This window comes from Filobasidium floriforme, assembly GCF_021052385.1.
Source record: "Filobasidium floriforme strain CBS 6241 chromosome Unknown HD553scaffold_10, whole genome shotgun sequence".
Lineage (NCBI taxonomy): Eukaryota > Fungi > Basidiomycota > Tremellomycetes > Filobasidiales > Filobasidiaceae > Filobasidium > Filobasidium floriforme.
The window spans coordinates 799,913-826,253 of NW_025763631.1; the positions used below are offsets into that span (position 1 = coordinate 799,913).

General features: G+C 52.1%; 10 protein-coding genes across 10 annotated transcripts; 6 read left to right on the top strand and 4 right to left on the bottom strand.

Moving 5' to 3' along the window:
• Positions 1-695: 695 nt before the first annotated feature.
• HD553DRAFT_328740 (putative YRB1-ran-specific GTPase-activating protein) lies at positions 696-2,121 on the bottom strand (the record flags this gene model as incomplete). Its single annotated transcript, XM_046181887.1, has 5 exons — positions 696-788; positions 885-1,033; positions 1,135-1,263; positions 1,690-1,939; positions 2,095-2,121. The coding sequence occupies 5 exons, from the start codon at positions 2,119-2,121 to the stop codon at positions 696-698; spliced, it is 648 nt and encodes a 215-aa protein (XP_046036947.1).
• Positions 2,122-2,693: 572 nt separating this feature from the next.
• Positions 2,694-4,989, top strand: HD553DRAFT_311084 (CRAL-TRIO domain-containing protein). Its single transcript, XM_046179919.1, has 6 exons — positions 2,694-3,057; positions 3,262-3,384; positions 3,795-3,864; positions 3,948-4,212; positions 4,282-4,316; positions 4,380-4,989. The coding sequence occupies exons 1-6, from the start codon at positions 2,795-2,797 to the stop codon at positions 4,587-4,589; spliced, it is 966 nt and encodes a 321-aa protein (XP_046036948.1). The 5' UTR covers positions 2,694-2,794; the 3' UTR covers positions 4,590-4,989.
• Positions 4,990-6,340: 1,351 nt separating this feature from the next.
• Positions 6,341-8,544, bottom strand: HD553DRAFT_295876 (uncharacterized protein). The gene is made up of 7 exons (XM_046178499.1): positions 8,311-8,544; positions 8,152-8,226; positions 7,786-8,047; positions 7,579-7,684; positions 7,297-7,489; positions 6,550-7,195; positions 6,341-6,489 (listed from the first exon to the last, which is right to left on the bottom strand). Exons 1-6 carry the CDS (start codon positions 8,456-8,458, stop codon positions 6,738-6,740), a joined length of 1,242 nt encoding a protein of 413 aa, XP_046036949.1. The 5' UTR covers positions 8,459-8,544; the 3' UTR covers positions 6,341-6,489; positions 6,550-6,737.
• Positions 8,545-8,796: 252 nt separating this feature from the next.
• Positions 8,797-9,681, top strand: HD553DRAFT_311088 (uncharacterized protein). Its single transcript, XM_046179920.1, has 4 exons — positions 8,797-9,011; positions 9,118-9,217; positions 9,301-9,363; positions 9,472-9,681. Exons 1-4 carry the CDS (start codon positions 8,961-8,963, stop codon positions 9,540-9,542), a joined length of 285 nt encoding a protein of 94 aa, XP_046036950.1. The 5' UTR covers positions 8,797-8,960; the 3' UTR covers positions 9,543-9,681.
• An 811-nt stretch (positions 9,682-10,492) lies between these two features.
• HD553DRAFT_26982 (uncharacterized protein) lies at positions 10,493-14,627 on the bottom strand. Its single transcript, XM_046177632.1, has 14 exons — positions 14,034-14,627; positions 13,630-13,941; positions 12,942-13,549; positions 12,763-12,860; positions 12,580-12,685; positions 12,281-12,509; positions 12,068-12,217; positions 11,722-12,006; positions 11,541-11,659; positions 11,404-11,476; positions 11,125-11,340; positions 10,953-11,056; positions 10,693-10,879; positions 10,493-10,628 (listed from the first exon to the last, which is right to left on the bottom strand). The coding sequence occupies exons 1-14, from the start codon at positions 14,551-14,553 to the stop codon at positions 10,555-10,557; spliced, it is 3,081 nt and encodes a 1,026-aa protein (XP_046036951.1). The 5' UTR covers positions 14,554-14,627; the 3' UTR covers positions 10,493-10,554.
• A 210-nt stretch (positions 14,628-14,837) lies between these two features.
• On the top strand, positions 14,838-15,885 carry HD553DRAFT_341999 (uncharacterized protein; the record flags this gene model as incomplete). The annotated part of the gene is made up of 2 exons (XM_046182700.1): positions 14,838-15,157; positions 15,258-15,885. 2 exons carry the CDS (start codon positions 14,838-14,840, stop codon positions 15,883-15,885), a joined length of 948 nt encoding a protein of 315 aa, XP_046036952.1.
• A 266-nt stretch (positions 15,886-16,151) lies between these two features.
• On the bottom strand, positions 16,152-17,637 carry HD553DRAFT_328742 (uncharacterized protein; the record flags this gene model as incomplete). The annotated part of the gene is made up of 6 exons (XM_046181888.1): positions 16,152-16,179; positions 16,255-16,793; positions 16,861-16,944; positions 17,011-17,056; positions 17,126-17,400; positions 17,467-17,637. 6 exons carry the CDS (start codon positions 17,635-17,637, stop codon positions 16,152-16,154), a joined length of 1,143 nt encoding a protein of 380 aa, XP_046036953.1.
• A 1,128-nt stretch (positions 17,638-18,765) lies between these two features.
• HD553DRAFT_355287 (uncharacterized protein) lies at positions 18,766-20,870 on the top strand (the record flags this gene model as incomplete). The annotated part of the gene is made up of 4 exons (XM_046183819.1): positions 18,766-18,939; positions 19,024-19,271; positions 19,325-19,500; positions 20,296-20,870. The coding sequence occupies exons 1-4, from the start codon at positions 18,859-18,861 to the stop codon at positions 20,868-20,870; spliced, it is 1,080 nt and encodes a 359-aa protein (XP_046036954.1). The 5' UTR covers positions 18,766-18,858.
• Positions 20,871-22,301: 1,431 nt separating this feature from the next.
• HD553DRAFT_355289 (uncharacterized protein) lies at positions 22,302-23,187 on the top strand (the record flags this gene model as incomplete). The annotated part of the gene is made up of 2 exons (XM_046183820.1): positions 22,302-22,414; positions 22,504-23,187. The coding sequence occupies exons 1-2, from the start codon at positions 22,367-22,369 to the stop codon at positions 23,185-23,187; spliced, it is 732 nt and encodes a 243-aa protein (XP_046036955.1). The 5' UTR covers positions 22,302-22,366.
• Positions 23,188-23,677: 490 nt separating this feature from the next.
• Positions 23,678-25,856, top strand: HD553DRAFT_284258 (putative xylitol dehydrogenase). The gene is made up of 11 exons (XM_046178198.1): positions 23,678-23,854; positions 23,934-23,994; positions 24,074-24,091; positions 24,163-24,203; positions 24,291-24,333; positions 24,441-24,541; positions 24,635-24,914; positions 24,987-25,048; positions 25,125-25,390; positions 25,469-25,616; positions 25,697-25,856. The coding sequence occupies exons 1-11, from the start codon at positions 23,783-23,785 to the stop codon at positions 25,730-25,732; spliced, it is 1,128 nt and encodes a 375-aa protein (XP_046036956.1). The 5' UTR covers positions 23,678-23,782; the 3' UTR covers positions 25,733-25,856.
• The last annotated feature ends 485 nt before the right edge of the window (positions 25,857-26,341 follow it).

The window sequence follows — 26,341 nt, forward strand, 5'->3', positions numbered from 1 at the left end:
CTCTGCTGCCAGCCTCTACGACGGGGGCGGTCTCGGCTGACCAGTGGCTTCCATGCTTTTTAATTACAATCACGGATGTCATATCTCACTTTCGCTTCGAGCGGAATTGCTTCAAGTTGGCGACCGGCAGGGTCAAACAAGTCTCGCCATGAGTAGTACCCTTTATGCGAGACTGATTTTCTCGTTAGCTCTGGTGCCGGCCAAGAAAAGACCCGAAGGGCCATGATTCATTGTCCGGCGATGACCAAATACGAAACAGCGTCCGAGACAAGAACACTGATGTATCCCACATAGATCGTTTCATCATCATCGAATACACCCCATCCCCCATCGCCCGCACAAACAACAAAAGGCCGACAGGGTAAAGGAGCGCACCCGAGGTAAAGTACCAAAACAGAACCAGAAGAAAGAAGATGTTCGTAAACCACCCCTAGGGACGACCTCATCGCACAAGAGGCTTCCCGCATCCCATGACCTGACATACGTCTACTCAGTCTTCTTCTCGGCCTCGTCCACCAACGAAGGCTGGATGGCAGCCGTCTCCCCTGCAGGAGGCTCGTCCGTCTTGATCCCCTTGTCATCTCCCGTCTTCTTCGAGTCGCTGACAACGTAACGGGTAAGGGAAGGAGGTCGCTCAGTACTCGATCTGAACGAGTCTTTAGACGCACCGCGAGGGGGTGGGGGGGACATTCGACTCACTCGATGGCGCTGACGACCTTTTCCTCCAAGCTGAGCTCGGGCTTGACGGGCTCCTGACCCGTCTCGCTCTCCAAAGCGGCCTTCTCACCCTAAAAAAATTCCATTCCAGGCCAAGCGATCAGCCTCTGCATTTCTGGGTTTTTGCCGATGCTTATCACGATGACGAGCGCGACAACCCAACCCACCTTGTCAGCCTCGGCAGCAGCAGCAGTCTTCTCCTCCTTGTCCTCCTTCTTCTCCTCAGCGGCAGCCGGGGCCGGGGCAGACTCGGACTTGGGGGCCTTCGAGTTGTCCTCTTGAGCCTTTTCGAAAGCTTCCTTGAAAGCCTGGGCGTCTGAACAAGAACAAGTACACGAACGAGACCACTAGATTTCAGCGTCCCGCCACGACCAATCCTCGCACGAATTCCATCACCCAGAGCCTCCGGGGACTCACTCTCGGAATTAGCAAACCTGATGGCAAACGTCTCCGCGGTCGGCTCGGCCTCGGCGTAATCGGCCGAGACGTTCCAGACCCAGGCTCGGTCGGATCCGAGGTTCGGGGCGAGCTTCATGTCCGAGGTGACTGCAGTATCACAGCGTGGTTTGTGGCGGGTTGTTTAGGGTTTTTTGGGGATTGTTTGGGGATTGTTTGGGGATTGTTTGGGCGAGCCGTATTGATACGGTCAAAGTCCGAAAGATGGTGTCCAGATGATAAAGCGTATCGCGACAAGTTTGCAGGCATGTTCAATGTATGTCGTTTCCGATTCATGGATTTATTTGAAGGAGAGATCAGAGGTTGATGTCCAGGTTTGCAATGAGCATGCCAAGTGCGAGTTGAATGGGTTCGTCGTACGTCGCCATGTATCAAAGTGGTTTGAAGTGGGGAACAAGCAGGACGAAGCGTAATTCAAGAGGTGAACAGTAAGAAGAAAGAACGAGATTGAATCAGCCTCCCGACATCATCGCCTCATTCCATCTCGCAACCCGCCAGCTGATCCCCTAGACTCACTCATAAAGTTGGCGCAAACCTTCAACGTCTTATCCCTCCTCATGACCACCCTGACCTTTCCCCCACTCCTATCCTTCAAGAGCTTGACATCCCCCGTTCCCCTCTCCTTCCACTCGACGGCGGCCTTGTCGAACCTGAAGAGCTTGGCTCGGACTTTGTGCAGGACGTCTTCGTCCTCTTCGGCGGTGACGACGGCGACCTGTTCGGTGAGCTTGATGACGGGTTCGTAGTGGGGGTCGTGCTCCTCGGCCTGCGGACGTAAGAACGAAGGTTTCAGGGTCGAGTGGAGGTGGTTGAGGAGTAGCGAATGTGAAGGTAAAGGTGCAGCGGAAGGTGAAGACGGATTCGTAAAGGCAGCATGAGCACACAGGTTCGAGGTCGGTCATTCCTAGATCCAGGGCTTACGGGAGTGGTGTTCTCGTTATCGGCCATTTTGATGAATATATCTACGTCTGCGTTACGAGGTGAAGAGTTCTACTGAATGCTATCCAATTCCTAGTACTTACCAATTTACTAAGTCGACATTCCACCTTGTGCCATCATCATCATCATCAACAACAAGCTCCAAGGGAGCTCAGGGGGTCCACGAGTCGCTTTCTCACGTGTCGGCCGGTGGGAGGAGCGGACATCGACACATTCTCCAAGTCAGAGGTATGGCAACGCGTAGCTAAAGTTGACGTCGAGTTGCGAACCGTCAATCTGGCTGCCACTAAGATATTCGAGGAAGCGGTCACCAGACTGAAATGATATGGCTGTGATCTGAGCACTTATCCAGAGGATTGAGGATCCTAACGTTCGTCTGAGCGTTGTTCATATCGTATCGGGTCGCAGGTCGACCACCTTTTGAACGGACATCAGGAGTTAATCAGAGCCGGAACCGAAATAGAGACTCGGGGGTATTTCTTTCGACGCGCGAGTAGTCTCGGGTCTCTATCTGGCTCCCCCTCTGTTGTCATCATCATCATGACGACGACGTTGATGTCGATGATGATGACCACCTCACATGAAGACAATTCCTTGACCTACTCTGACAGCTGGTAGACACCTCGATCAGAGATCACTAAACATATAGAGCACTCACACACAACAAAACTACCTGCCCACGATGTCTCAAGTAAACTGGCAGCCCACCCAAACGACTCCCAACTTGCTAACCCCTTCCCAACTCCCTCGCACCCAACAACAGATCCAACAGACCCTCGACCCCTTGTCCGGGCACCCCGGTCACTTGACTGCCGAACAAGAACATGCGTTGAAGGAGTTTAGGCAGATCTTGGTCGAGGCCGGTTTGTGCCCCACCGAGGCCGAGTTGGCGAACCCGGCGGGGAGCAGCGATCCGAGGGTGAACCCGGGTCCGGGGTACAACAGGTGAGCTTGCGAGATGAACTGTTGGTCAGATGTCGAAGAGCGAGGCTGACAGTGATGAAATGTTGCTTTCTCTTCCTTTTCTCTTGTGGTCCAACCTCTTTTGTCCTGCTGAACCATATCAACCCAATCTACCAACCTCCCGCTCAACCTCCCTTTCTTCCCACTCATCCTCCTCACCTCTCCTACCCCATTCACACCTCGCAGGTTCGACGACGCCACCCTTCTCAGGTTCCTCCGAGCCCGAAAGTTCAACCTCCAGCTCGCCAAGGACATGTGGGCGGCCAACGAAGAGTGGAGGGTGAAGTTCGGGACGGACGAGATCGCTCGGTGAGTCCCGCAGCGAGGCGTTGTTCGGCCTTTCGGAAACGGGTGGTGTCGTTCCCGTTGTCGTCATGCGAATGGGAATGAGAGAGGCAGGTGGGGATCGAGAATTGTGAAGAACGGACGATGCCGAGCGCGTTTCTGCCTTAACGAGGAAGGAAAACAGAGGGCGGGTTGCTTTCTTTGAAGCGTGAGATGAGAATCGTCGGGAGGTGGTAGAGAGATAGGTGCATGACCTGAAGAGCAAGCCAGAAGATAATCTCCGGATCGGGTTGGAGATGAGAACATGGGGGATGAGGAACTTGGCGCTCTCTACGCCCGGACTCGCGCATGTTCGAGACTGTCGTCATACGTCTGAAACGCGAAATCGTTGAGCGGTGTACTGAATTGCTCCCTCTGACCTGCGTGCTGCACAGAAACTTTCAATACCCTGAGCAGCGAGAGGTTGACAAGTACTACCCTCAGTACTACCACCGAACCGACAAGGTGAGCCTAGACGATGACAGTATGGGCGCCATGACGATTCCTGCACGGCAATTGACATCTGTACTTGAACGTGACCCTTGCAGGACGGCCGACCGATCTACATCGAACAACTTGGCAAGCTCGACATCAACAAGCTCTACGCGCTCACCACGCAGGAACGTCAGCTCCAACACCTCGTCCACGAATACGAAACGTTCCTGGGACAACGTCTGCCCGCGTGTTCCAACGCTCAGGGTCACTTGGTCGAGACGAGTTGCACGATCATGGACTTGAACGGGGCTGGGATCAGCACGTTCTACAAGGTCAAGGATTACGTTTCGGCCGCTAGTACTATCGGACAGAACAACTGTGGGTTTTCGGCGGGCGGATTGGTGATGGCGAGTGGGCAGTGGACTGATGTGTGAGGCTCGTTGACAGATCCCGAGGTCATGGGCAAGTTTTACATCATCAACGTGAGTCTCGATTCTGATGAGCACCCGTGATGACCAGGATACTGACGAGCTTGAGCTTTCTAGGCCCCCTACCTCTTCTCCACCGTCTGGTCGTTCGTCAAGCCGTGGCTCGACGAGGTCACCGTCTCCAAGATCTCGATCCTCGGCAAGGGCTTCAAATCGGAACTCGTCAAACAGATCCCCGAACAAAACTTGCCCGCCGAGTTGGGCGGATCTTGTAAATGCCCTGGAGGGTGCAGCTTGAGCAATGCTGGTCCTTGGAACAAGAAGTGAGCGGGGTCGTCGCTTCCTGCCGGGGGTCGAGTTCGTAGATCGGAGAAGCGGGTTCATCTGACTAGATGGGTGCGACGCGGATGCGATGCTACGAATTTGGCGAGCTCTTGCCGTGTCTGTAATATAATACCCTCTTTTTCTTTCTTTTTTTGACGCATGATAATTCGATAGTTGAAGATTGATAACGCGAAAGTCATTACGAACGGACTTCAACAGATGACGCTTGATCAGCTCACCAGCGATCTGCTCGGTTGCCAATTACAGCCTGGCTTGAACCAAGGCGGAGAGACGGAAGACGGCAGCCTTGGCTTGATCTTATTGTTCTGCTTGTCCTCCAACAATACCATGTTACCTTAAGCAGATCCAATGTAGACACGAGTGACATATTTGCTGTTTGAAAGTTTGACCGTGGTGATGTGGATGTAGATGCCACCACACTGAGCAAGTTCCTGGTTGGGATCATGGGATAGGACACTCGCGTTGTTGCGCTTTTCGACCAGGATTCATTACAACCCCTAAGCTTCTGTATTTTACAGTATGCGGTCCAGGTCCATAGCAGACATCACATCAAGAAGTGTAACGATAGCCAGCGGCATGTCACCAGTCTGCGCCAGTCCTCTTGATTAGCAGTTTAGGGTACTGTTGGGCTAGCTGCTCTTCGAGTGTGAGAATACACATAGCAAGCCCCTGTGCAAACACGTCCCACAGGACGATCCTCCTATGCATTCGTGTCCCGAGTGGTCGACTTGTAAGCGCATCAGAGAGGCAACCAAAAGTCTATGCCATGGTCGATCGCCTGCGGATCCTCGTCATGCGCATCGAAGGCCCACAAGGTCACCGCCTTAACCTGCGAGTAGAAGACCACCCTTGAGTAGCACGAGGAGTAATCGCTACTTCTGAAAATAAAATGACAGCTCCGCTAACAGGATTCATCTTACAGCCAAGAAGATCAGAATCATCCCGCCCGGGACTTCTGCGGCTGCCATGTCCAGGAAAGGCGGCGCGCCAGGGCTCAGGCCGAAGGGATTGGTAGCATGGAACAATAAGTTGCAATGGTGACAAGCGTGAGCCACGAGATGCGAGCCGAATGATACCGCTATGTCTGCTCTCCTGTAACTTTACGGTTGCTCGACTCCGAGACGAGTCAAAGGACTCGCGAGCGCCTTTATACGATGGCAGTGAGTGTAGACAACTGGACATCGCCAAGTGTACGAGTGTAGTGTCAATCACGACTCGGTAAGAGGTGGGTGATTTGCCGAGAGGGAAACCGCTAGGAACCCAAAGCGCCGCGTTCGGCAAGCCCTTGCTTAGGTCCAAAGGTCCCTTGCGATACGAGATGGCATCCTGCTTACAATTGGGATGTTCCCGCATCATGACGTGAGCGACAATCTCTTTCCAAGCACCCGCTATTGTAGTGGGAACGATGTGCTGGGTGGCGTTATTCTTGGAGATGATGATATTGATGAGTTGACTGCGTCCAAAACTCCCAAACTTGAAGAGCTTGTTATTGAGCAGATTGTCACCGGTAATGATCTTCCATTCGTCTAGATCTCTTGCTCTCGGCAGCTGGTGCCCTCTTTGTATTCGATCGATGCAAAGCTGAAAGAAATTCCTCACATTGGGTGATACCAGGATCTGGCAGAAGAAAAGGCAGCGTTAGAGCCGTAGAAGGCAGAAAGGATCAGTGATGTTTCCAGATGGATCGCACCATCCGATAGAAACTAGCACCGCCCAAATCGTAATTCAATCCCATTTGGTCATTGGTAGTGTCGTGTATAGCGCCGCCTTCGGCCGGAAAGCAGTGCGATCATGCTGAGTGCAATTGAATGTAGACGATAGCAACTGCCAAGTTCGATACCTGAAGATCTTGTGGATCCTGCGTTGAATAGGGTTGGGTTGTCTGGAGGCGTTACGGCGAAGTGAAGTGGACTTGTTTCGTTGTCTGGGGAATGAGACTCACATGAAGCGATTCTGGCGGAGAAGAGCGCATGACTGGAGATGCCGAGTCGCTAGTGTCTCTGTCACGATAATGTATGTGGCGCCTCGAGGTCCGAGGAATCTAGCTAATATATCAAACGATCAAATACATTCTAGGTTCATTACCATTGCTACATGCTTTACAAGGTTCATTCCGACTCAACTCGGTTTCTACAACTTGGGAGCGCCACTCTTCTCGGTCATCTTCCTGACCGCCGCCTCTCCCCTCGCCCCACCCACATAATCCCTTCCATGCCGTCTCTTCCCACTGACAGGCGGCGCTTCATCCTCTGCTCCTCTAGGTCGGATGTACATGGGCAGGATATCGTAAACGCTCTTGAGGCCTTGAGGAGGTTCCGTCCCGAATGCCGCCGCGGGGTACGTCTTCAGTAGCTGGTCCACGTTCTGGATCCCGCTTGAGCTTGCATCGCTGGCGAGCTCTTCCTTGTTGTCGTTCTTCAACTGTTTCACCTGGTCCCTTGTGAGCTTCAGGACTTCGGGGAGAGGCAGCTTTTCGAGGAAGAACGCTTGGATCATTCCGATCCAGAACGGGATAGGTAGGAGGAGTCTTCGGTTGACCAGGTCCGTATAGCGGAGGGTGAGCTGCATGAGCTGTTTGTAGGTGAACACTAAGATGTTCCAAAGTTACTAGGCTTTGATCAGCGTCCGAAATCTCCCCTGGCTCCTAAAAGCGCCAGATTCCCCAAGCTCAACAAGGTCTCGCACTCACCATCAGGTCCTCCACCCTGTAATGTCTTGCCCTCGATATCGCCCATCAACGCCTTTCCGCCCTCACAAGTCTCGTCCCTAGTCGCTACCTCGACGGCCTTGGCGAGATCACCCACGTAGATCGGTTGAAACTTGCTCGTGCCGCCTCCAAAGAGGGGGAGGAGGGGTAGGTAATTGGCTAGGGTTGCGAAGCGCTGGAATGTAGAGTTGGGTCGATTTCATGATGGGCCAGTTAGATTCGGGTCCTGAGGAGAAGAGAGAGGGAGAATGAATTCAAGCTTACCGTGAAGAAACTATCCCCAGGTCCAAAGACGAGAGAGGGCCGGATGATGGTCGATGTCGGATGATGCGTCTTGAACGATTGTTCCATCTCCAACTTGGTCTCGGCGCTGCCAGACCACAAACACAAACAGAGGAGAAGCATGAACTATATAAGCACCACATCTGCATCTATAGTTGCCCGGCGAGGGAAAATGCGATCGAGACTCACTAAGGCGTCCCACCCTTCTCGATCCCAAGCGCACTGACCACCACAACCCTCCTCACCCCAGCTTCCTTGGCCGCCCTGGCTACATTCTCTCCTCCCTCAGCTTGGAGCTTCTTGAATTCTTCCGGTGTACCGGTGAGGATCCCGACGAGGGAGACGATCGCGCTGGCTCCTTCGAAAGCGGGGTTGAGGGTGGAAGGTTTGGTTATGTCCAGAGAGACCGGGGGGAGGATAGAGGATCCGAGTGATTTGAGTTTGTTATATACTATGAGTGTCAGTGGAGGCAAGAGACAAGAGCTTAGAGGTCGTCAGCTTGTGTTTGTGTGAAAAAAGGGTGATTTACAAGTCGTGTATAGAGCGAGGACTGACGAGGCTCGGGGTTACGAGAAGCGAGGACGACTTGGTTCCTCGGGTCCGCTACGAGAGCTTTGGCGATGTACGATCCTGATGAACACGACGGAACATCAAATACAAACAAGAACTAAGCATCCTTTCTGCATCAAACCAATTGCTGAACGCGGTACTTACCGACAAACCCGGCACCGACGAGGACGATCTTGCGTTTCCCCTTGACCGGCTGTTGAGATGCCCAGGGAGACGTCGCGTACGTCCGGGATCTCGCCGACAAGGCTTGTGTAGCCAGTCGGGCTGTGGACGAAGAGGTCGATTGGTACATGTCGTCCGCTTGTCTGATATGTTGTTATTCGCTCGACGACGATATTTGCCGAGGGTTTGGTCTGATCTGGTCCAAAGTCGCTGAACTTGCACCTTTTACCTCTCCATGGTCCACTCGCTGCTCGGTCGATCATCGAATCCGATCTTACGTCATTCGGGTGACACCCCCGCTGTCGGAAGCAGATCATCCCTTGCGGAAGCGAAAGACCGTTGCATGCCGGCAACTTACGTCATCAAGCAGCGTGTAGCGCGCACTAAAAGTAAATTGATGATTCCCCGAGATCGATCGATCGAGGGAATTCCCGTGACGTCAGCTAATTGGGCTAACATGCAGGGGCAGGCGATTGCGAACAGGTATATATACCTAAGCATCATACACACGGACCACCCAGAGCTTGCAAGCCTACTTACCTTTCTCCTCTCGTAAACACTCTACTTTCTCACTCTCATAAATTTCTCACCATCATAAATTTCTCACCACCTAAGCCTTTCAACACATCACAATGGACGCTGCCAAGAACGCCGCCGCTTCTGCCGGAGCCTCGATCCGAGAGGCAAGTCCTCGTCTACCGTTGCTCACGTCAGCCCGAACTGACCTCTTTGCTCTTCTCTCTGTTCTCTACACTGCCTCTTGGTCGTCATATATTGTTTGGACTGTAGGACGGAGCCATCGGATCACAATTCCGATCAGACGGTGCTATCGGCTCGATCGGTCAGTCGATCGGAGGTCCTTTCGACAAGGAGGGTGCTATCGGTAGCCGTAAGCGTCATTTCCACCTTCCTCCTGACTCGAGATTCAGAGATCGAAACTAACAGCTATTCTGGTCTGAATTGGCAATGTAGAGTTCACCACTGACGGAGCTATCGGAGGAACCGCCGAGATCGTAGGAGAGAACATTTCTGGCGGTACGTCCGACATCCATTCTCATCCCCCGTTTCCACCTTTCCGCCTTCTTCTACCTGCTTTTCAGACGACTAGTACGATACTGATACACTTGCGTTTCTGCCTTGTAGCTGCCGGATCGGCCACTTCGAACCCCCAAGGGTCCGAGGCTAACCGGGCCGACAGGTTGCCCACCGAGTAAAAGAACGTTCCCCTAAGAACATTCGAGCTCGAACGTAACGGTTATACGGGATGTGGTGGGATCGATGGGATTGCTGCGGAACATGTGTACAAAGTCAAGTCAAATCGAACCAAATATCATCAAGTCAATGAATAATGGATAATGAAGAAAGTTTGGTCATCTTTGCCCGAGATTGTTCGGGCCGTCGCGATGCTTGAGAAAGATCGAACCAGATACCCTCCTTACGATGTGCTATCTATCAGGGCACCGTTACGAACTTGCCATCAATTCCAACTTCTTGCCCACTACGTATTGATTTTTGCAAGCGGCAACGATCGTCGCTCGCAAGAGAATCAACCTATTCGTGCCGCATCACTCTCGGATGGCTCAGAAGTTGGACCCAGAATGAAAGCTTACGGCAGCTGTTCAGCTTGACGCTGCTTTCAGCCTTCTTAAATGTCTGTCCAGAGGGAAAAAAAATGAGAGCAGATATAACGCTCTGTCTCTAAGCATCCCTATCGCGAACAGGTCTGTAGCTGACACGGCAAGGGTACAGTCGGTGCAACCCGTTCACACCTCTGCGCCCCATTCGACACCCCTATACTTTATGGAGTAGCGCAAGCACGTTCCATGGTTTCCAGATGGTACCCTCATCAAGTTCAGAAAGGGTGAGGACATGATGGGGGAATTGGCAGAGACAGAGTTAAAGGTCTACAGCATCTTGGGAAAAGGCCGCAACATTGTCTACAAGTGTCTGTCAGACCTTCCTGTTCTTGCGACACCTCCTCCTGGACCGTCTCCCTGCTGTCTGGCCAAACCAAGTCGAGCAACAAAACAACCCCGGATAGCGTGTACGTTCCCCTTCCTGTACAGAAGCAGGCTGGATAGCGGCGAGATAAAGCTTCAATGACGCTGGATCTCATTTCATTGTGATCGTTATTTCGGTTTCTGGCAGCATTGCAATCAGACGTGTGCAAGCTCATTGTCGGCTGCTTCTGATCGTATGCGCGCCTCCCTTGAGTGTACAGCCGACCTAAGAGAACCACCCACTACCTTTTCCTCCTCCACTCAGGCCTTCGTTGATCGTCCTGTGTACCGACATGATGTCTGAGATCGTTCGCAACCACGTCAGCGCTTGATCAATACCGATGGCGCTGCCCTTACGACTCACAATCGGTATAGCTCAAAGCGTCATTGTTTGAATCCTCCATAAGCATGTTGGCGAATTCGACTTCGGTGCCGTCCATGTTTTGACGGGCGATGATCACGGGGAGTTCGTGGTCCATCAGCCGGGCGTGATGAGCGAGGATGTTTCGAACCTGGGTCGAGAGATAGGTAGGGAGTCTGGGTAACGAGGTCTATCGGTCGGGTCGAATAAATGGTAATCAGTGCTTTGCAGGTGGGGCGTGAGATGATCAGCAGGATACGCACGATTCGGGTATCGATCTCGTCCAAGTTTTCTACGCCGTATAGGTCGTTGAGGATTTGAGGCGATACCGCCGCTCCCAGCCACAGGAATGCGATTTCACCATTGGCTATCATGAGGTAGACAGGTCAGCGGTCAAGCCAAGGCGCTTTGTCATAATCGAAGTTGCGAGCTCACTCAATATGTAGGCGCCATCCGCCGTCATCCAACCATGGCTACATCGAATATATGTCGGAAGCTCGAGTCGGCCATTGGGACCAGCATACCCGACTTTCTCCGGCAGGTCGTGTATAGCGAACATCCGTGGGTATAAGAACGCTGCTGTTGCCGGCAACGACATAGACCGCAGTGTTCGTAGGTAAAGAGCCCGGACGTCCGAAGCCACGTGACCACCTGATTGCGAGCGACGAGCTTAAGTATCCGGCGCAAACAAGTGAAGAGGCACATCGCGCTCACCTTTCAGAGCTTTACATTTGAGCATGCAAAGCGTGAATAGCGGCAAGAGCTTGAAGACCTCAGGCAGGATGAGCTGCAGAGATGCGAAGCGGTGAGTCCGTCGGGTCGCTGGAAGTCTTTCCTGCGGTAACGCTTACTTGACCCGAATTCTGTCCAGCTGCACAGTGTTTCCGGTAAGCGTGCAGTATGGATGCACACCTCTCAGTCAAGCCTCTTCGGACGTCCGGAAGATTCTTTGACAGTGCTTGAGTTACGGCTGTGAGGTTTTATCCGTCAGCCCGAACCGTTCTGTTTGTGTAAGCCAACCTTACGACCCACCCTCTTTCAGTAGCAGTACCACACTCGTGTCAAAGTCGGCAAACCGGAAGACATTTCCGATGTGATTTGTCACCGGCAAGTTCAAATTGAGGACTCGGACGCGTCGCTCGCCCCCCGCGCTCGTGTACAGCACGGCCACTTGAACATAGGACATCTGCTTGTCTTCTAGCTTGTTGTCGTACTTGAGTGTAGCACCGAACGATTGGAAGGTGTCCAGCGTGCCGAACTCCAGATCTGTCAGAGACCGTTGATAATAGTTGCCCGCATATGATGATACGCGTAGGTCTGAGAGTATGGCTTTTGGTTAGTATCACCACTGGAACATCGTTCCCGTGAAGAATCTTACTGTTCGAACACCGAACCCTCAGCGCAGTATTGTATACGACCTCTTGACCAACCACCCGTCGTAATTCTTCGTGCACCGCTTCTCGATCGCGGCCCGGATCGAATCGAGGATGGAAGTAGACATTACCAGCCGTATTACTCGCGAGAACACCTTCATCATGCGGCCCATGTTAGCTCGAGGGGGTATAAGCTAAATAATTTCTTCGAGACTCACCGACCGATCCAACATCGATGAACCGTTCGGGGAACAGCCACAGATTACACCCAATCCCAGCTTCCGCCAACTGATCCGCCGTATTCCGCCAAAACCCGTCCGCTGGTGAGAACAACGTCTTTTCCTTGTCGGTACCGTACATCAACGGGTCCTCTCGCGGTTTCAAGGTCCCCGGTCCGTAGTTTGGCAGCGAAGACAAGAACAACGATGCTTGTCCTCCACATCCGCCCTGCAAATGGTGATCTCGCTTGTCTTAGCAGCGTTAAAGCGCGGCGGAACAGCAAAGCACGCCAGCTTACCAATCCCGACAATAAAGCCTTGACAACGGCGCCGAGCGCAACCTCGCTACAAGGCGTCTCTGCATACATCCGCGGTATGAGGTCCAGCAACGATTCGATTTGTTTTCTACATTCGTTTGCAATATAACATGATCAATACGACCGTAATATTTGCTAACTCCTGACTCATTCAGACCTGCTCACCTTGATTGCACCGGGTCGACCAAAAATCCCCGATGTAGTGGTACAAACATGTCCTCCAGATCTGGCACGACCATCATCTGCGCCGACTCGAGCTCGGGCTGAGTTGTCATCAACAACCTTGTCAACTCGAGGTTTCTCCCTTTTACGGATCAAGTCATGCACGGACGACCTGGACTTACCGAGAGGTTGTAAAACTGTACTGCCCTATCGAACGTGACGATCCCCACTCGCCCTTCCGGGACTCTCCACGCATCCTCTTCCTGTTCCCCACCCTCATCCTCCCCGTTGGTATCTAGCGCCTGTTCCTTGCCCTTTCCATAAAGCGCCTCCTTGATCCCCTGGCAAACCTCCCTGACGACCCCGCCCTTGACGGCGCTCCAAGAGACGTCAATCGCAAAGACCCTCGCGATCGGGACGGGTCTTCTCATATTCTCATCGTCCGACGAAGAGGTGGGTTTCTTCTTGTTCCCCCCCTTGCCCGACGAAGGGCCCGAAGGGTTAGGGGTGTTACTCCCCGTCCCCGAATGAGAAGCTCCGCCTAGCCCTACGCCCAGAGCGTCCTTTGCGCCCGAAGCTTCAGCGGCGTTGTTCACGGCTTCATTGAGGGAAGCCAACAGGTCCCCGCTGACCGTCGACAGGCCGTTGCTCTCCAACAAAGAGGACGGGTTGGACGCCCAATACGCTTTGGGGACGGGATAGTCGACCGTGCCGTGAGTCAGTTCGGGGCGGGATTGGATGTCGAGTCGGGTTCCGTAAGAGTCTAGGTGTGACATGTAGTGGCTCGGTACTGTTTGCGCAGATAAAATCAGGATCCCATGTGAATTAGAGATTCGTTGAAATATGTTGAATTGACGATCCGCGACTCACCTGCGTTACCAGTATTACACAAATTACACATCCACTTGACCCCCCCATCGATCCATTTACACCACGGATTCACATACCCCCTACACTTCCCACACCTCGGTGGTCCCCCGGCATTCGGATCGTTATCCAGTTCTCCTTCCGCTCGAGCGACGTCCATAAACGTCGTCACAAAAGGGACGGGTTCTTCGTCGAACCGCGGGGTTGCGAACGGGTTGATAATGAGGCCGAGGGGTAGTTGAGACGTTTCCAGGAGAGAGGCTGTTGTTGGGATCTGTGTCAGGGAAGCGCGAATGTACCGGGGTAGGGAGTTGCCTGTATCATCATATTGTGAAAAGAGCCCGCAGGACACATGAGCCTCCATTTTTCATTAGAGCTAATTGATATTGACAACAGATCATACTGACCTTGATCGATCCCACGATAATCCGTCGAAGCCAGCGGAATGACCCCCCTGGTATTACAGCTCTGGAAATCCTCTATGTCCGACAAGTTCTGGTCCATCTCTGCTACCTCTATCGGACTGGGCACCTGCGTAGGGTCGATCCTGGGTTTAGGTCCCTTGAGGGAAGGACCGGCCGCATGAGGAGGTTGAGGGATATGGTTCGCTGGAGGTAAAGGCGAGTGGGTGGCCGAACGGTTGATCTCCCCAGCTTGGAGTTGGTTGTTGTCTCCTGCAGGGACGAAAGGTTGAGGAGCTGGTAGGAGATCATCATCCCAAACTCTGGTCTTCCTCTCCGCCACACCGTAGGCGTTTTGATGTTCAGCAGGAGGAGCTTGCTGTTGCAATGTCTGCCCATAACTGTGCTGTTGTTGCTGCTGCTGATGCTGGTCGTACTGCTGTTGAGCCTGATACCCGTGGAATGCGTCGGGAGCCGGTTGACCCTGGACGGTCGGGTCGACGGCGTAACGACGTCTATTCGACATGGTCGGACGTGGTAATGATACTAGTCTCCAGAGAAGTTCTGGAGAAAGCCGTAGAGAGAGCTATAGAGAGGGCGTGGAATTCGATTGAATCTATCGAGAGTTGACAGGTGGAACTTATGTGAGTTTGGTCTGTCCCCCTTCGCCGCGTCATCCACCACAAGTCGCGCACTGACCGGCCCTGGGCGAAAAGAAAGTTGGGCTTAGAGGGTCAACAGGATGTCTAGACATCTATTCGATACACCATGACCTCGAGGTCTGATCGTTTGGCGAATTAGTGTAGAACCATGTCTACCTGTCATCCTGCCTCCTTGACGAAGCATCTACCTCTGATCCACCACCCTCTGCCTCGACAATGCCTCCCGCCCGGAGCCGAGCAGGACGAGTCCATCCTTCGTCTCAAACAAATCTCCTCGAGCACGAACGATGACAATCAGGCAAAGGGAGCCGCTTCTACGGGGACCACGGGGACGACACTTTGGCTAGGAGGACAGCTGATGGGATGTTACATCGCCGAGACCTTACCTACCGGTTCGGTCGTAATGGAGGACGGTCGACGGAGACCTAAACGGGTGTTGGAACTTGGGGGTGGGATAGGTTTCCTCTCGTAAGCCTAGTCATTGATATAGATCGTCTTTGGCTCAGGACGAAACATTGATATTGTGGTGTCTGGGTCTCCCAGATTTTCCTCTTTGCCATGACCACAGCCTCGTCCTATCTTCACTAGGTTATTCGGTGACTACCACCGACATCTCCCCAAGCTTCGAATCCGTCCTCTTACCAAACATCGAGAGCAACACGAGGAACCGTTCAGGCTGGGAATGGGGACCGATCAGGGGTAGGAAGCTGGACTGGTTTGATTTTGTCGATGATGGAACTGGAATCGATGCGGGGTCCGCGAAGGCTCGGGAGTGGATGCGAGCCGAGAAGGAAGAGCCTGCCCGAATTGCAATCACGTCCACAACACCAACAAACGCAACACCGGACCAAATCCGAGATCTCGATTACGACTACGACTACATAATCACAACGGACACTCTCTACTCCCCACCCTTAACCCTCCCCCTCCTCTCCACCCTCCGATCATTCTCCCTCGCCTGCGCCTCCCCTCCACCTATCCTCGTCGCCCTAGAGACCCGGGACCCGCTCCTCATCGCCTCTGCCTTGAACCAGGCTAAAGAGATGGGATTCTCTTGCAAGAAGATCGCTGGTGGACGGGTGGAGAAGGCTTTGGCCAAGAGCGGGTGGGGCTGGGATAAAGGGGATCGGAGGGATTGGGAGGGGATCGAGGTTTGGAGGTGGAAGTATGTCGGAGCTGAGGTCGACAAAGACTGAGCAGCTGGAATGAAGGTGGGTCGGGATGGATTGCACAGTCTTTGGCGGGGAGGATCAGCTGAAATCGATCCGTTACGGAATCAGACCATCCTCTCGAGAATTGCAGCTGGACGATACGATGCGATATGAACGTTTGACCATGATGCAAGACGACAAGTTCGTTACGATGATCGATTCACATTTTACTTTCACTTGAGGGTGGTTCCTTCTTTTCGGCTCTGCGGCCTTGTACTCTGATTCATAGCTAGCTTAGTGATCGCATTCCATCACGAGCAGGTGGTACACCCGTTGACGCTACGAGGCGAACAGACGATCAGGTCAGAAAAGTTTCGAACAGCTTTTGTGATTCCCAGGGTCGTTAGAACTCACTCGGTAGCGGTAAAGGTGACCTTGTTGGTAGAACCTTGCCCAAGTTGACCTCCGGCGATGATGGCGATATCCTTGGGGTTGAAACCGACGTCCAGGTATCTCGTGTAAGCGGCGGGCGAGTTGGTCTTGAGCACGGTCCAAGGTCCTTCTCCGTTCTTGCGGTTGATGTACAGCTCGGCGTTGCTGGCGGCGCTGACGACGATCGTACCATTGGCACCTCCCACCGAGGTCCAGATGTTGCTGGGCGATCCCTTGGGTACGTACCCATCGGTCGTCTTGACCGGTCGCCCCTGAACGCTGTCGAACGCCAACGGGTTTTTGGAGATCTTGTAGTACACGGGGAACTGGTAATCGCTGTAATCGGGACCACCGCCGTATTCGTAGGTCATCATGTAAGAACCGGTAGGGAGTTTGTGGACGATGGGCATTCCAGGTCGAGCGGTGTAGGTAGGGTATCGGACGTCGTTGACGACGGCGCCCCAGTTCTTGCCGTCGGAGGTGACCTGGTGGACCATCTTTTGACCATAGGCGGGGTCTCGCTGCAAGAAAGAACACAGCATCAGCCTCTTTTCACATGGGAGGGAAGTTACACCGAAACTGGCTTACCTGGTCGCTGTAGTAGCAGACGAGCTGTCCATTGTACATCATGAGGAAAGGCTCCCAGACGGGGGTCTCGCCGTTGTTGGGGAGCTGTAGATCGAAAGAATACGATTGTGAGCTCTTGACATCGATCAGAATTTAGCGGACCAAGCTTACAGCAACTCCACCGTTGGCGATGTGGGAGACGAAAGTCCAAGTCACACTGAGGCGGAGAAGAGTATTGTTCAGTAAGTCATACTTTTGAATCGCCATTTCGCAATGCACGACTCACCCTCGGTCCTTGCTAGCATAAAGGTCGAGTTGCGTCTTGCTCAAATCCTTGGGGATCGAATTTCCAGCGATCAAGATCGTTCCCTTCGGGAACCCGGCGAAATCGACCTCGAGCTCGTACAGGTGAGGTTGGTACCTCAGTCCCCATCCGTTAACGGTATCTTGGACCCGGGAGATTTCCTTCCAGGTGAACCCGTGGTCGGTGGATCGGTAGATCGGGAAGTAAGGCTTGTCAGGGGTGTAGTTCTCCCAAGTGGCTAGGAGTACGCCATTGTCCTGCGTGGTCCCATCTCGTCAGCAGTGCGATCAGACGATAGACACAACAAGACTGCCCCAGCTTACAGAAGCCTGAGTTTTGAGCATCAACTGACGACCGTACAAGGTCCTCTCGTTCGTATAAGTGGAAGGCGGGGTGTAGATGGTGACCGGTCCAAAGTCCCGCTTGGCCAGAGGCGAAGCGAGACAAGGGAAGCCCATCAAGAGGGCGGCAGAGATGAGACCGAAGAGCTTCATCGTGATTCCAATGCGAGATCTGCTCTGGATGATGAGTGTTGGATAGAAAATTCGCCTTGCCGTCGAGATTTTGGATAGTTGCCTCTCACATCTTGCTATAAGTACTTCTAGCATTCCGGAAAGATCGAGCATGATACCCGAAGGAGGTCAACCCCGGACCGTCTCGGTCTAAAGACGGATGATACCCCTCGAATCGAGGTCATCGAGGTAGGGGAGCCCCAAGGAGAATATGGAGAACATGTCCAGGGGCCAGGAGGAATTGATTGGAGCTAATGAAGAGATCCAGCCCGAATATCCTCCACAGGTTCACGACACGGGGACGGTGGCGTTCAGATGATCGCGCTAGATGGAACGCGGATTAGATTCCGTCGATCTGATACCGAGCGCGCTAGAAATGCTAGAAACCGGGTCATATGGATCATATGGTTGCGATGATCTATTTCCAACAAACAGCTTGGGAACGGAAACGAGAATCATCCTGAAACTGTCCGAACAGGAACTGAACACGCGAACCCGGTATGGTCGTCTTGGTCGAGAAGTCACCTGGCACGTCGAATCATTTTTTCCTGGCTAACACGGAAACACTTCACTCGAAGACGACAATTGCGTTCACCAAGATCTCTCGGATGCCTCCTGACGCGCCGTGGAGAGATTGTTGTGAAATCGCAACGCTAGATCTTACCGGCACAACATAGATCGAGTACACGAATCCGCAAAGTTTTAATTGCACTTGCGTTATGAACATGCTCGAAAAGCCAGGCAGAACGCAACAAGCGATCTGTGATCTCCTCCAGGAATGGTGATTAAACAGCTTTCGCATTTCTTTCAACGACGATCTCATGTTGATGTCCGTTGTATCGTGTCCTGTGGGTTTTCAGATGATCTCGAATTTGATTGGCATCGAAGAATACTACAAATTGATATCACCCTGCCAAGGAATAAATCCTCCAGTTCGCTGATCGACCCACCCCCGATTACACTCATCGCCGTGCTCAGCCGATATGCATCATCGCAAGCGATAGCGACGCGATTTCACCACGGCCAATCAGGTGCCAGACAAGCTGGTTCACAAAGGAGGTTAGTTGGTCCAGTCATGTATATACAATGGGCTGCGAGGATGACCAGGGCGATATACCTAGTCCGAGACCTCTACGATACTAGACACTCCTATTGTATCCCTTTAACCACTACTTCTATCTTCATCAGGACATTCACGCAGGGATGTATCGACCTGTCTCCCTAGCCCAGTCCTTCACCGGTTCTACTGCTTTCAGTCACACCGACAAACCGTCGGTGAACACGGTTCGTTCCATTCAGCTACGCTCTTCCACCTATTGTCAAGCTTACCTTTCCCCACGATGTCTCCGTCTTACATCTATCATACAGCTTTCTGATCGGCAGGACACACAGAGTCACAGCATTCAAGCGGATAGCCGAGCTTCAACAAGGCTGACGGCGCCACCGCGAGCCGATGACTTCGCTGAGAGATACAAAAGACTGAAATACCAAATTCAGCAGGAGGCAGTTGATTGGCCGGAACTCCGAAAGCAAAGCATCGAGGTGCTCGAAACAGTTGATGCAAACCCCCGCGGCAACGAAACTTACACCGAAGCCTTCACTGTCCTATATTCGCAGTACCTAGAGAATACCAGGACAGCCAATGAAATTCAACGAACGGGTTCTTCAGCCATATTGTTGTGGCTGTAGAGGATTCCGAATCTTCTGTCCGGTGTTCCGCTGAGACCGCATACAAAAGAGCACGGTCGACGCTGCGTATCTTGAGGAAACAATCGTCTCCGACTGAACAAAGGCAGTTAGCGCGACTCTGCAAGTTGTACTGCCGTTTGGACGATCTATTCTCCCGTAAGCAAGTTCATGCCAGTACTACCAGTACAAGTTCGATATGATGATGATCTATATTCAAGCAACTATGATGACCCGAGAGACCGCCTAGTGAATTTGGTGTGGACTTCAAGAAGACTTGCCCAATCAAGCAGTTCGTGTCAGCGATGGGTGTATAAATCGATGTAAACATTGCGCGTCAGGCCTGTCCGGAACGTAGAGAACCTATTACCTTCAAATCAGTTATGTATCTCCCATATGCACGAACTATCGCAGGGCTGATGCCAATCAAAAAGCAACAGGTTTGAGCCATTAGAGACGAGGAACACGTATTCTGCACAATCGTATTAGCTTCCTGCGCGGGTCAGCCGAATCTGCATGGCAAAAGGGTTTCACCTAAGCTGTAGTCCTTGACGCTCGTACCCTCGAATTTTATCGCGGATGTAACGATTGAACCGTATGAGATTGATCCTTACTATAGTAGGAGTGGTCTGTCCGACTAAGCAGAGCGGGAGTCAGCAGACTTTCGGCGAACATCAGATCGCTAGGAAGCTATCTCAAGACTAGGTCAAGATGCCCCGCTAGTCAAGAGACACTCTGAGAAGCTTCACAAAGGATGTCATCAGCCAATAATGCAGTAGGCCCTAGTCATGGGGGCAATCCTGCCTCGAGATAACCTCGACAAAGGAAGCCGCGAATAGGAATCTAGTATATATAGCGATTGCCTGTACAAGAGAGAAAAGGCGATTGGACATCGTGGCTTGTCCTTACAGTCAACAAACCCCTTTGAGACCTTCTATCCCTTTCCCTCGACAGACTTGATGATGCGTCAAGAATCGAACACCTGGAGAGAGGTCACCGACCGTTCAATTAGCTTCGCCCCATCGTCGAAATCATCCGTTATTTACACTCCCCCTCCATCGGTGAAGTCAAACTCTAACGCCAGCGATGCGCCGCCTTCGACCGCAGCTGTGAGGTCGTACCATGAGAGGATCAAAGCAATCGTGGAGCAGGCCGACCGTTACGACGCGATTCCATACCCCAAGGCAAAGTTTGCATGCTCCAACTTGTGGAACGAGTTCAAGCGGGAGCACATAGAGAATTTGGGAAACGGGTCTGGGACGGGCTCACCGTTCACGTACTTTCCAGCAGTCGATAATGCGTTCTGGATCATGCTGACTTACCTGATGTGCGAGAGTCGATACGATTTTCAACTTGAAGCGAATATCTACTGCTCCGAAATCAACTCGCAAAAGACCAATTCCAAGGACCGCTACGCGCATCTCCTCGACAAGGCTCGTAAACGTGCACCCATCGACAACGCCGTCCTATCAGCCGTTCTGAAGATTCTGCACGACGAGGAATGGAGAGAGATGTATCACGGAAAATAGAAGGACTTGGCAGAGTAAAATGACTTCAGCAAGTAGACTGGATGTGAGAAGGAACAGGCAGACAGGAAGTGAGGATAGAATACGGATGAGCGGATGGTACAAAGTATCCCGATATTTCTAGTCGTTTCGTTTGTGCGTATGATCTGTTCAAGCTTTGTATTTTTGGCGTGTACATATGTCCAGATGTCCGAACTTTAGCTCGAATTAAACCACGAAGAAAAGCTTCTAATCCTGCTTAGTTCTCAGGAATCTTTGCTTGCGCACACGATGGGTTCTCTGAATTCTCTTCCGACGAGAACCCTCACAAAGGAAAGTACTTGCGGCGTAAGAAAGCGAGAGTAATATTATAAGTACCGCTGACACGAGGAGTGATAAGTATGTGCTTTTCAGAGACGCTGCAGCAGCATGCAGCGCTTTGACCCCAACGTCACATTATTTTGATTGACTTTCAGATGTCGCTATCCGAGCAATCCGCTGACCTTGCTAGTCATCTGAGTCCAGAAGACGGGCCATCCGCTGCTCGACCCTCGCTTCCAGGTGATGGGAACCAGCCGTCAGAATGCTCAGATAGCAGAAATCCGCCTTCGACGAGATCTGATTCTAGAAACACTCTTTCCACATCCTATAGGAAGCTGCCTCGTACATACCATCGACGTATAGAGGCGGTGTTGGCAAGAGCCTTTGTATGCACCCCATACGAGTATCTTTACGCCAGAAGATCGTGTTTGGACCTTTTCGACGAGTTTCACCAGGAGTATCGGGAGAGAACGGCGAAAGAGGACAAACCAAGTTCTTTGTTTACGGTCCTCCCCAAGGTAGAAGGTCAAGTATGGGTCCTAGTCCATTATCTTGTTTGCGATACTTTCGATGAATTCCAAGAGCAAGCCCGTACCTCTCTCGGTGGCCGATCAAAAGACAGGAGCGACCCGAGACACCGCTATCGATCCCTGCTTGGAAGGGCTAGAAACGACGAAAGGTTCGAGGACGCTGTTCTTTCGGCTGTGCTGAAGATAGTTTTTGAGGAGGAGGAAGCTGCTGCAGCGGTCTGTATATGACAGGGACAGCAAGTGTAGCCCGCTACCTCTACTTGAAATGAAGACATGATCGAGGCTTGATTACATCGTTATCGCATGAAACATGTTCTTTCGAAACCACTTTTGTCCAATATCGAACGTAGACGGCTGCTCACATTGGTCGTAGCTCGGAATCAGGGTTTGACCATGACAGCTCACAAGTGACTGGATTGCCATAAATAGCAATTTTGCATGATCACGAGTCCACCTTCAGACTCCTCAGAAGGATAGACAAAGGAATGGCCCCTTTCGTCATCTCAGAGAAGAGAGAGAAGAGATACATATATAGCCCATTTTCTGATTCTGCAAAGGGAAGACCAGGCATATACCGGATAGCGTTCTTTTAGAACCAGTATTACTAGCCGCGTCAGATTGGTTCGTCACATTGTATTAAGCCCATCTAATCATCAAGGATCAGATCCGATGGCGGATAGTCTTTCGCAAAACCTTGCGCCGCTCACGCTTGACAACGTACGCCTCCATCGTCTCGTTCGCTCCATCATTGACGAGTAGAGCTGATTCTGGTGTTCTGCTTGCGTGCACGTCTGTTGGACTCTAAGCCTCCTGCCTCTTCCATGGTAGACTCCGTGGCCCCCAGCGCTGACACAAATCAATCGACAGCGAAGTCCGACGGTACTTCAGCCAACTCGAGCGGAGGACGCAGTTCGGCTTACGTGCACGACGGAGCATCCACCGGCATAGAAGAAAGCGAAGAGAGCGAATTGATCAGACTTGGAACACAGCGGCATCAGTACGATCTCAAATTGAGGGGCAAGTTCGACGCACAAATGGAACAGGCGGGAGGTGGCGACATCCGAAAGCAGGTCCTGTCATTCGACCGAGAGAGACCCAAGTTCATGAAGCTCTTCAAAGAGTTTGAATCGAACTTGATCCGCAGGGTGAAGGGGGATGTTTGGGACGACAACGAGAAAGCGAAGGAAATCGATGAATTCGTGGAATTTGTCGAGACCTCTGAAGAAGGAGACATAGACGAAATCTTCTGGTACGCCTTCATGTATCTCCATCACGATACGGTGGAGGGGTTTAAACAGTTCCAAAAGACTCTGGAGGATTTCCCAGGAGGCTTGGAAATCGCCCGCCGTATTTCAATTCGTTGGGCTCATGGGAATAAGGGAGACCGTTGGCTTTGGACGTTGAAGGAGTTTCACATCATGCTCGATAGTACTCGGGAGGATCTGTACGAGGCATACTCAGCGTCCGATGCAGAGCTCGAAAAATTGTAAAGTCGTCGTCGTCATCGTCGTCCGAAGAGGGTCCGAGTAGCCCGTCTTTGTCTCGAGTTGTTCGAATATATGTCCCATTACAGCTAGCACTCGTATCTCAGATAGATCTTGAGATCATCGTCCCACCTCCATCGCCGGTACATTCTCAAGCCGGTGCGCGCTCTCAGTTCTGCATGTGAGGGTTCCGAGCAATGACAGCCTTCTAAGGGCTGAGGATGATGTACTATGTACGGTCGCAGGGTCGCCGGAATGGCTTTGTTGATCATTCCTTGTTGGTACTACCCGACTGATCATCAAACTCTGATCTGGTCATCTCTGATCAGGCGAATCAGGTGAAACACCAATCCACCGAAACTATAATCTCGGCGGACCATTATCGGATGATTTCCCACCGCCGTCGGCTATTCCGGAGATTTGTTCGGTCTAATTCCGACCGAACGAGCTGGCGATGGCTGCATCTCCATCTTCTTGTTTTTGTACAAACGGATGACTTTGAACAACTTCATACCTCTCGCTCTTCTTAGCTTCTCAATCTTCTCATCGTCTTGCTATTTCTCTCTCCATCGACACTCTACGAAACAGTAAAACGAAAAACATGTCTCTTTCTGGCAAGACCGATAACCCCAGCTTCGTCCTCCGAGGCATCCACGACACCGTGTACGAGGACGTGAGTTGTTTGCCCCGGAGGTCAATCAAAGTCGTAATGTCGTATTGACTGATTTTCCGTATGCTTGTTCGTTTCTCAGAGGCCTATTCCTGAGCTCGGACCCAAGGACGTTTTGATCGAGGTCAAGAAGACCGGTATCTGTGCGTCTCTCCCTATGAACATACCCCACCTGTGGTCATGCTAACGAGTCGACCCCTATTCCACTTTATTGATCTGCAGGCGGAAGTGATGTTCACTGTGAGTTGTTTTCGTTTCGAGCTCATTTTGCGGCTTGAAATTGATTGGACATGATCGCTACCGTTCTGCAGACTTGTGTCACGGCCGAATCGGCAACTTTGTCTTGGACAAGGTGAGCTTGTTGTCCCCGCTCTGATGCAAAGCAACAATCCCAGAAGTTGAGTTTTTCCTGATACGATGTCATTGTTGGTTCTCGCAGCCCATGTGTCTCGGCCACGAATCCGCCGGATACGTTCATTCCGGTAAGTCCTCCCCCCTCGCTTCCTCTCTTTGAACCCAGCTACATCTATTCGAGATGATCGAAAGCTGACAATATGAAACAATTAATCACAATTTCGTTATCCTCCAGTCGGCTCGGAGGTGACCACTCATAAGAAGGGAGACGCTGTGGCCCTGGAGCCTGGTGCGACTTGTATGCGATGCGAGTACTGCAAGGGCGGAAAGTACAACGTGAGTTTCGGCGCGAAGCCAACATCCAGAACCCCCCAAATGTGAGACCATTTCTAACACGTAAATACGTCTCATATCTCCCCGCTCCGCTAGCTCTGCCCGGATGTCATCTTCGCCGCCACCCCTCCCTTCACCCTAGGAACACTCTGTCGATACTACAAGCTCCCTCACGAGCTCGTCTACACCCTCCCGGACACCTGTACCTTGGAAGACGGAGCCATGATCGAGCCCCTTGCCGTGGGCATCCACTCGGTTGCCAAGCTTGGAAAGTTCCAGACTGGTCAGAACATCGTAGTCTTCGGAGCTGGGCCCGTAGGGTTGCTCTGTATGGCTGTTGCCAAGGCTTTGGGCGCAAAGAGGATTATCGCTGTTGGTTAGTCTAGGCATAGGATGGAATGAGAAAACACTTCAAGGCAGGGCTGAGCTGATAGGTTTACCATCGTAGACATCAACGCCGAGCGATTGGCTTTCGCCAAGTCTTACGTCGCTACCGACATCTTCCAGCCTGTAAGTCATAGTCTAGGTTCAATCTGACCAGCGAAACTGACGTTCCCATACCCTTTCTTGCTCTCCAACTTCGCAGCCCCCTCCTAATCCCAACGAAGCCCGACCCGACTTTTCCAAGCGAGCCGCCGATGCCATGATGTCCGAGCTCCACATCGAGACCCGAGGATGGGACGCCATCGACCTCGTCATCGAAGCGACCGGTGCCGAGCCCTGTGTGCAGATGGGATTGCACTTGGTCAAGCCCGCCGGAACGTTTGTGCAAGTAGGTATGGGAGCGCCCAACTTGGTCATCCCCATGTACCTTGTTGCTGGAAAGGAGTTGGGAGTGTTCGGATCCTTCCGGTGAGTCCAATTAAATTGCTCGTGAAACGCAAATATACTACGCAAAGCTGACATGATCATCACGTCATGATTTTTCAGATACGGACCCGGAGACTACCCTATGGCCATCTCCCTCGTCGCCCGAGGGTTGATCGACCTGAAACCCTTGGTCACCCATCGATTTAAGTTCGAAGAGGCCGTCAAGGCGTTTGGCGTCACTCAGAACGGAAAGGATGAGGATGGCAAGGTGAGTTCTCTTTCCTCCTGGGCGGCGGCAATTGATATGACCAGGACGTCCGGCTGACAACCTCTCCGTCTGATCTCCAGTCCGCCATCAAGTGCATCATCGACGGACCCGAGTAGACGGATCTCCGATTCAGCATAACAGTACAGGCTTCCAGGATGAGTGTATGAGCGATGGGATTGTAAAACATGGTTTGGGGCTTCGCAGTAATATTGGATACATTTAGCATTGCCGACAGGCTGATCCTGGATCATTGCGCGCGAGTTGATGTCAATACTTCTTTCCTGTTGAGTCTTGTGAATCGCATTTGTTAGGCATCGACTTTGATACTTTGCTCTGGCCACGAGTTGCGCTTGGGGCACTCATGGCTAAACAAGGATCTTCTTGATACAGCATCAATCTAGTCCTAAAGCATCTCACAGCTGTGTATCTGGGACTTGGTAGGGGATACTTGTCGGCACTGCAGCCTGTTACCGCATATGTTTCAGATATGATAGACAAGGATTCACCGTACCAAATCTGGAACAAGAAAGAGGGATTCGAGAAGGAAGTTAAGAGATCCGCAACACATGAGGTCAATGGGGAAGTGCTTGATTAAAGCAGTAACAAGGTTGTTCGCCGTAACAGGGATTTGTGATCAGGGTACAGCGACTTCTGCCGTAGCCAAAATGGGGACTGGCGGGGCAGAAGTCCGCCGGTCTGACGATACGACTGCTGAAGCCAAGCAA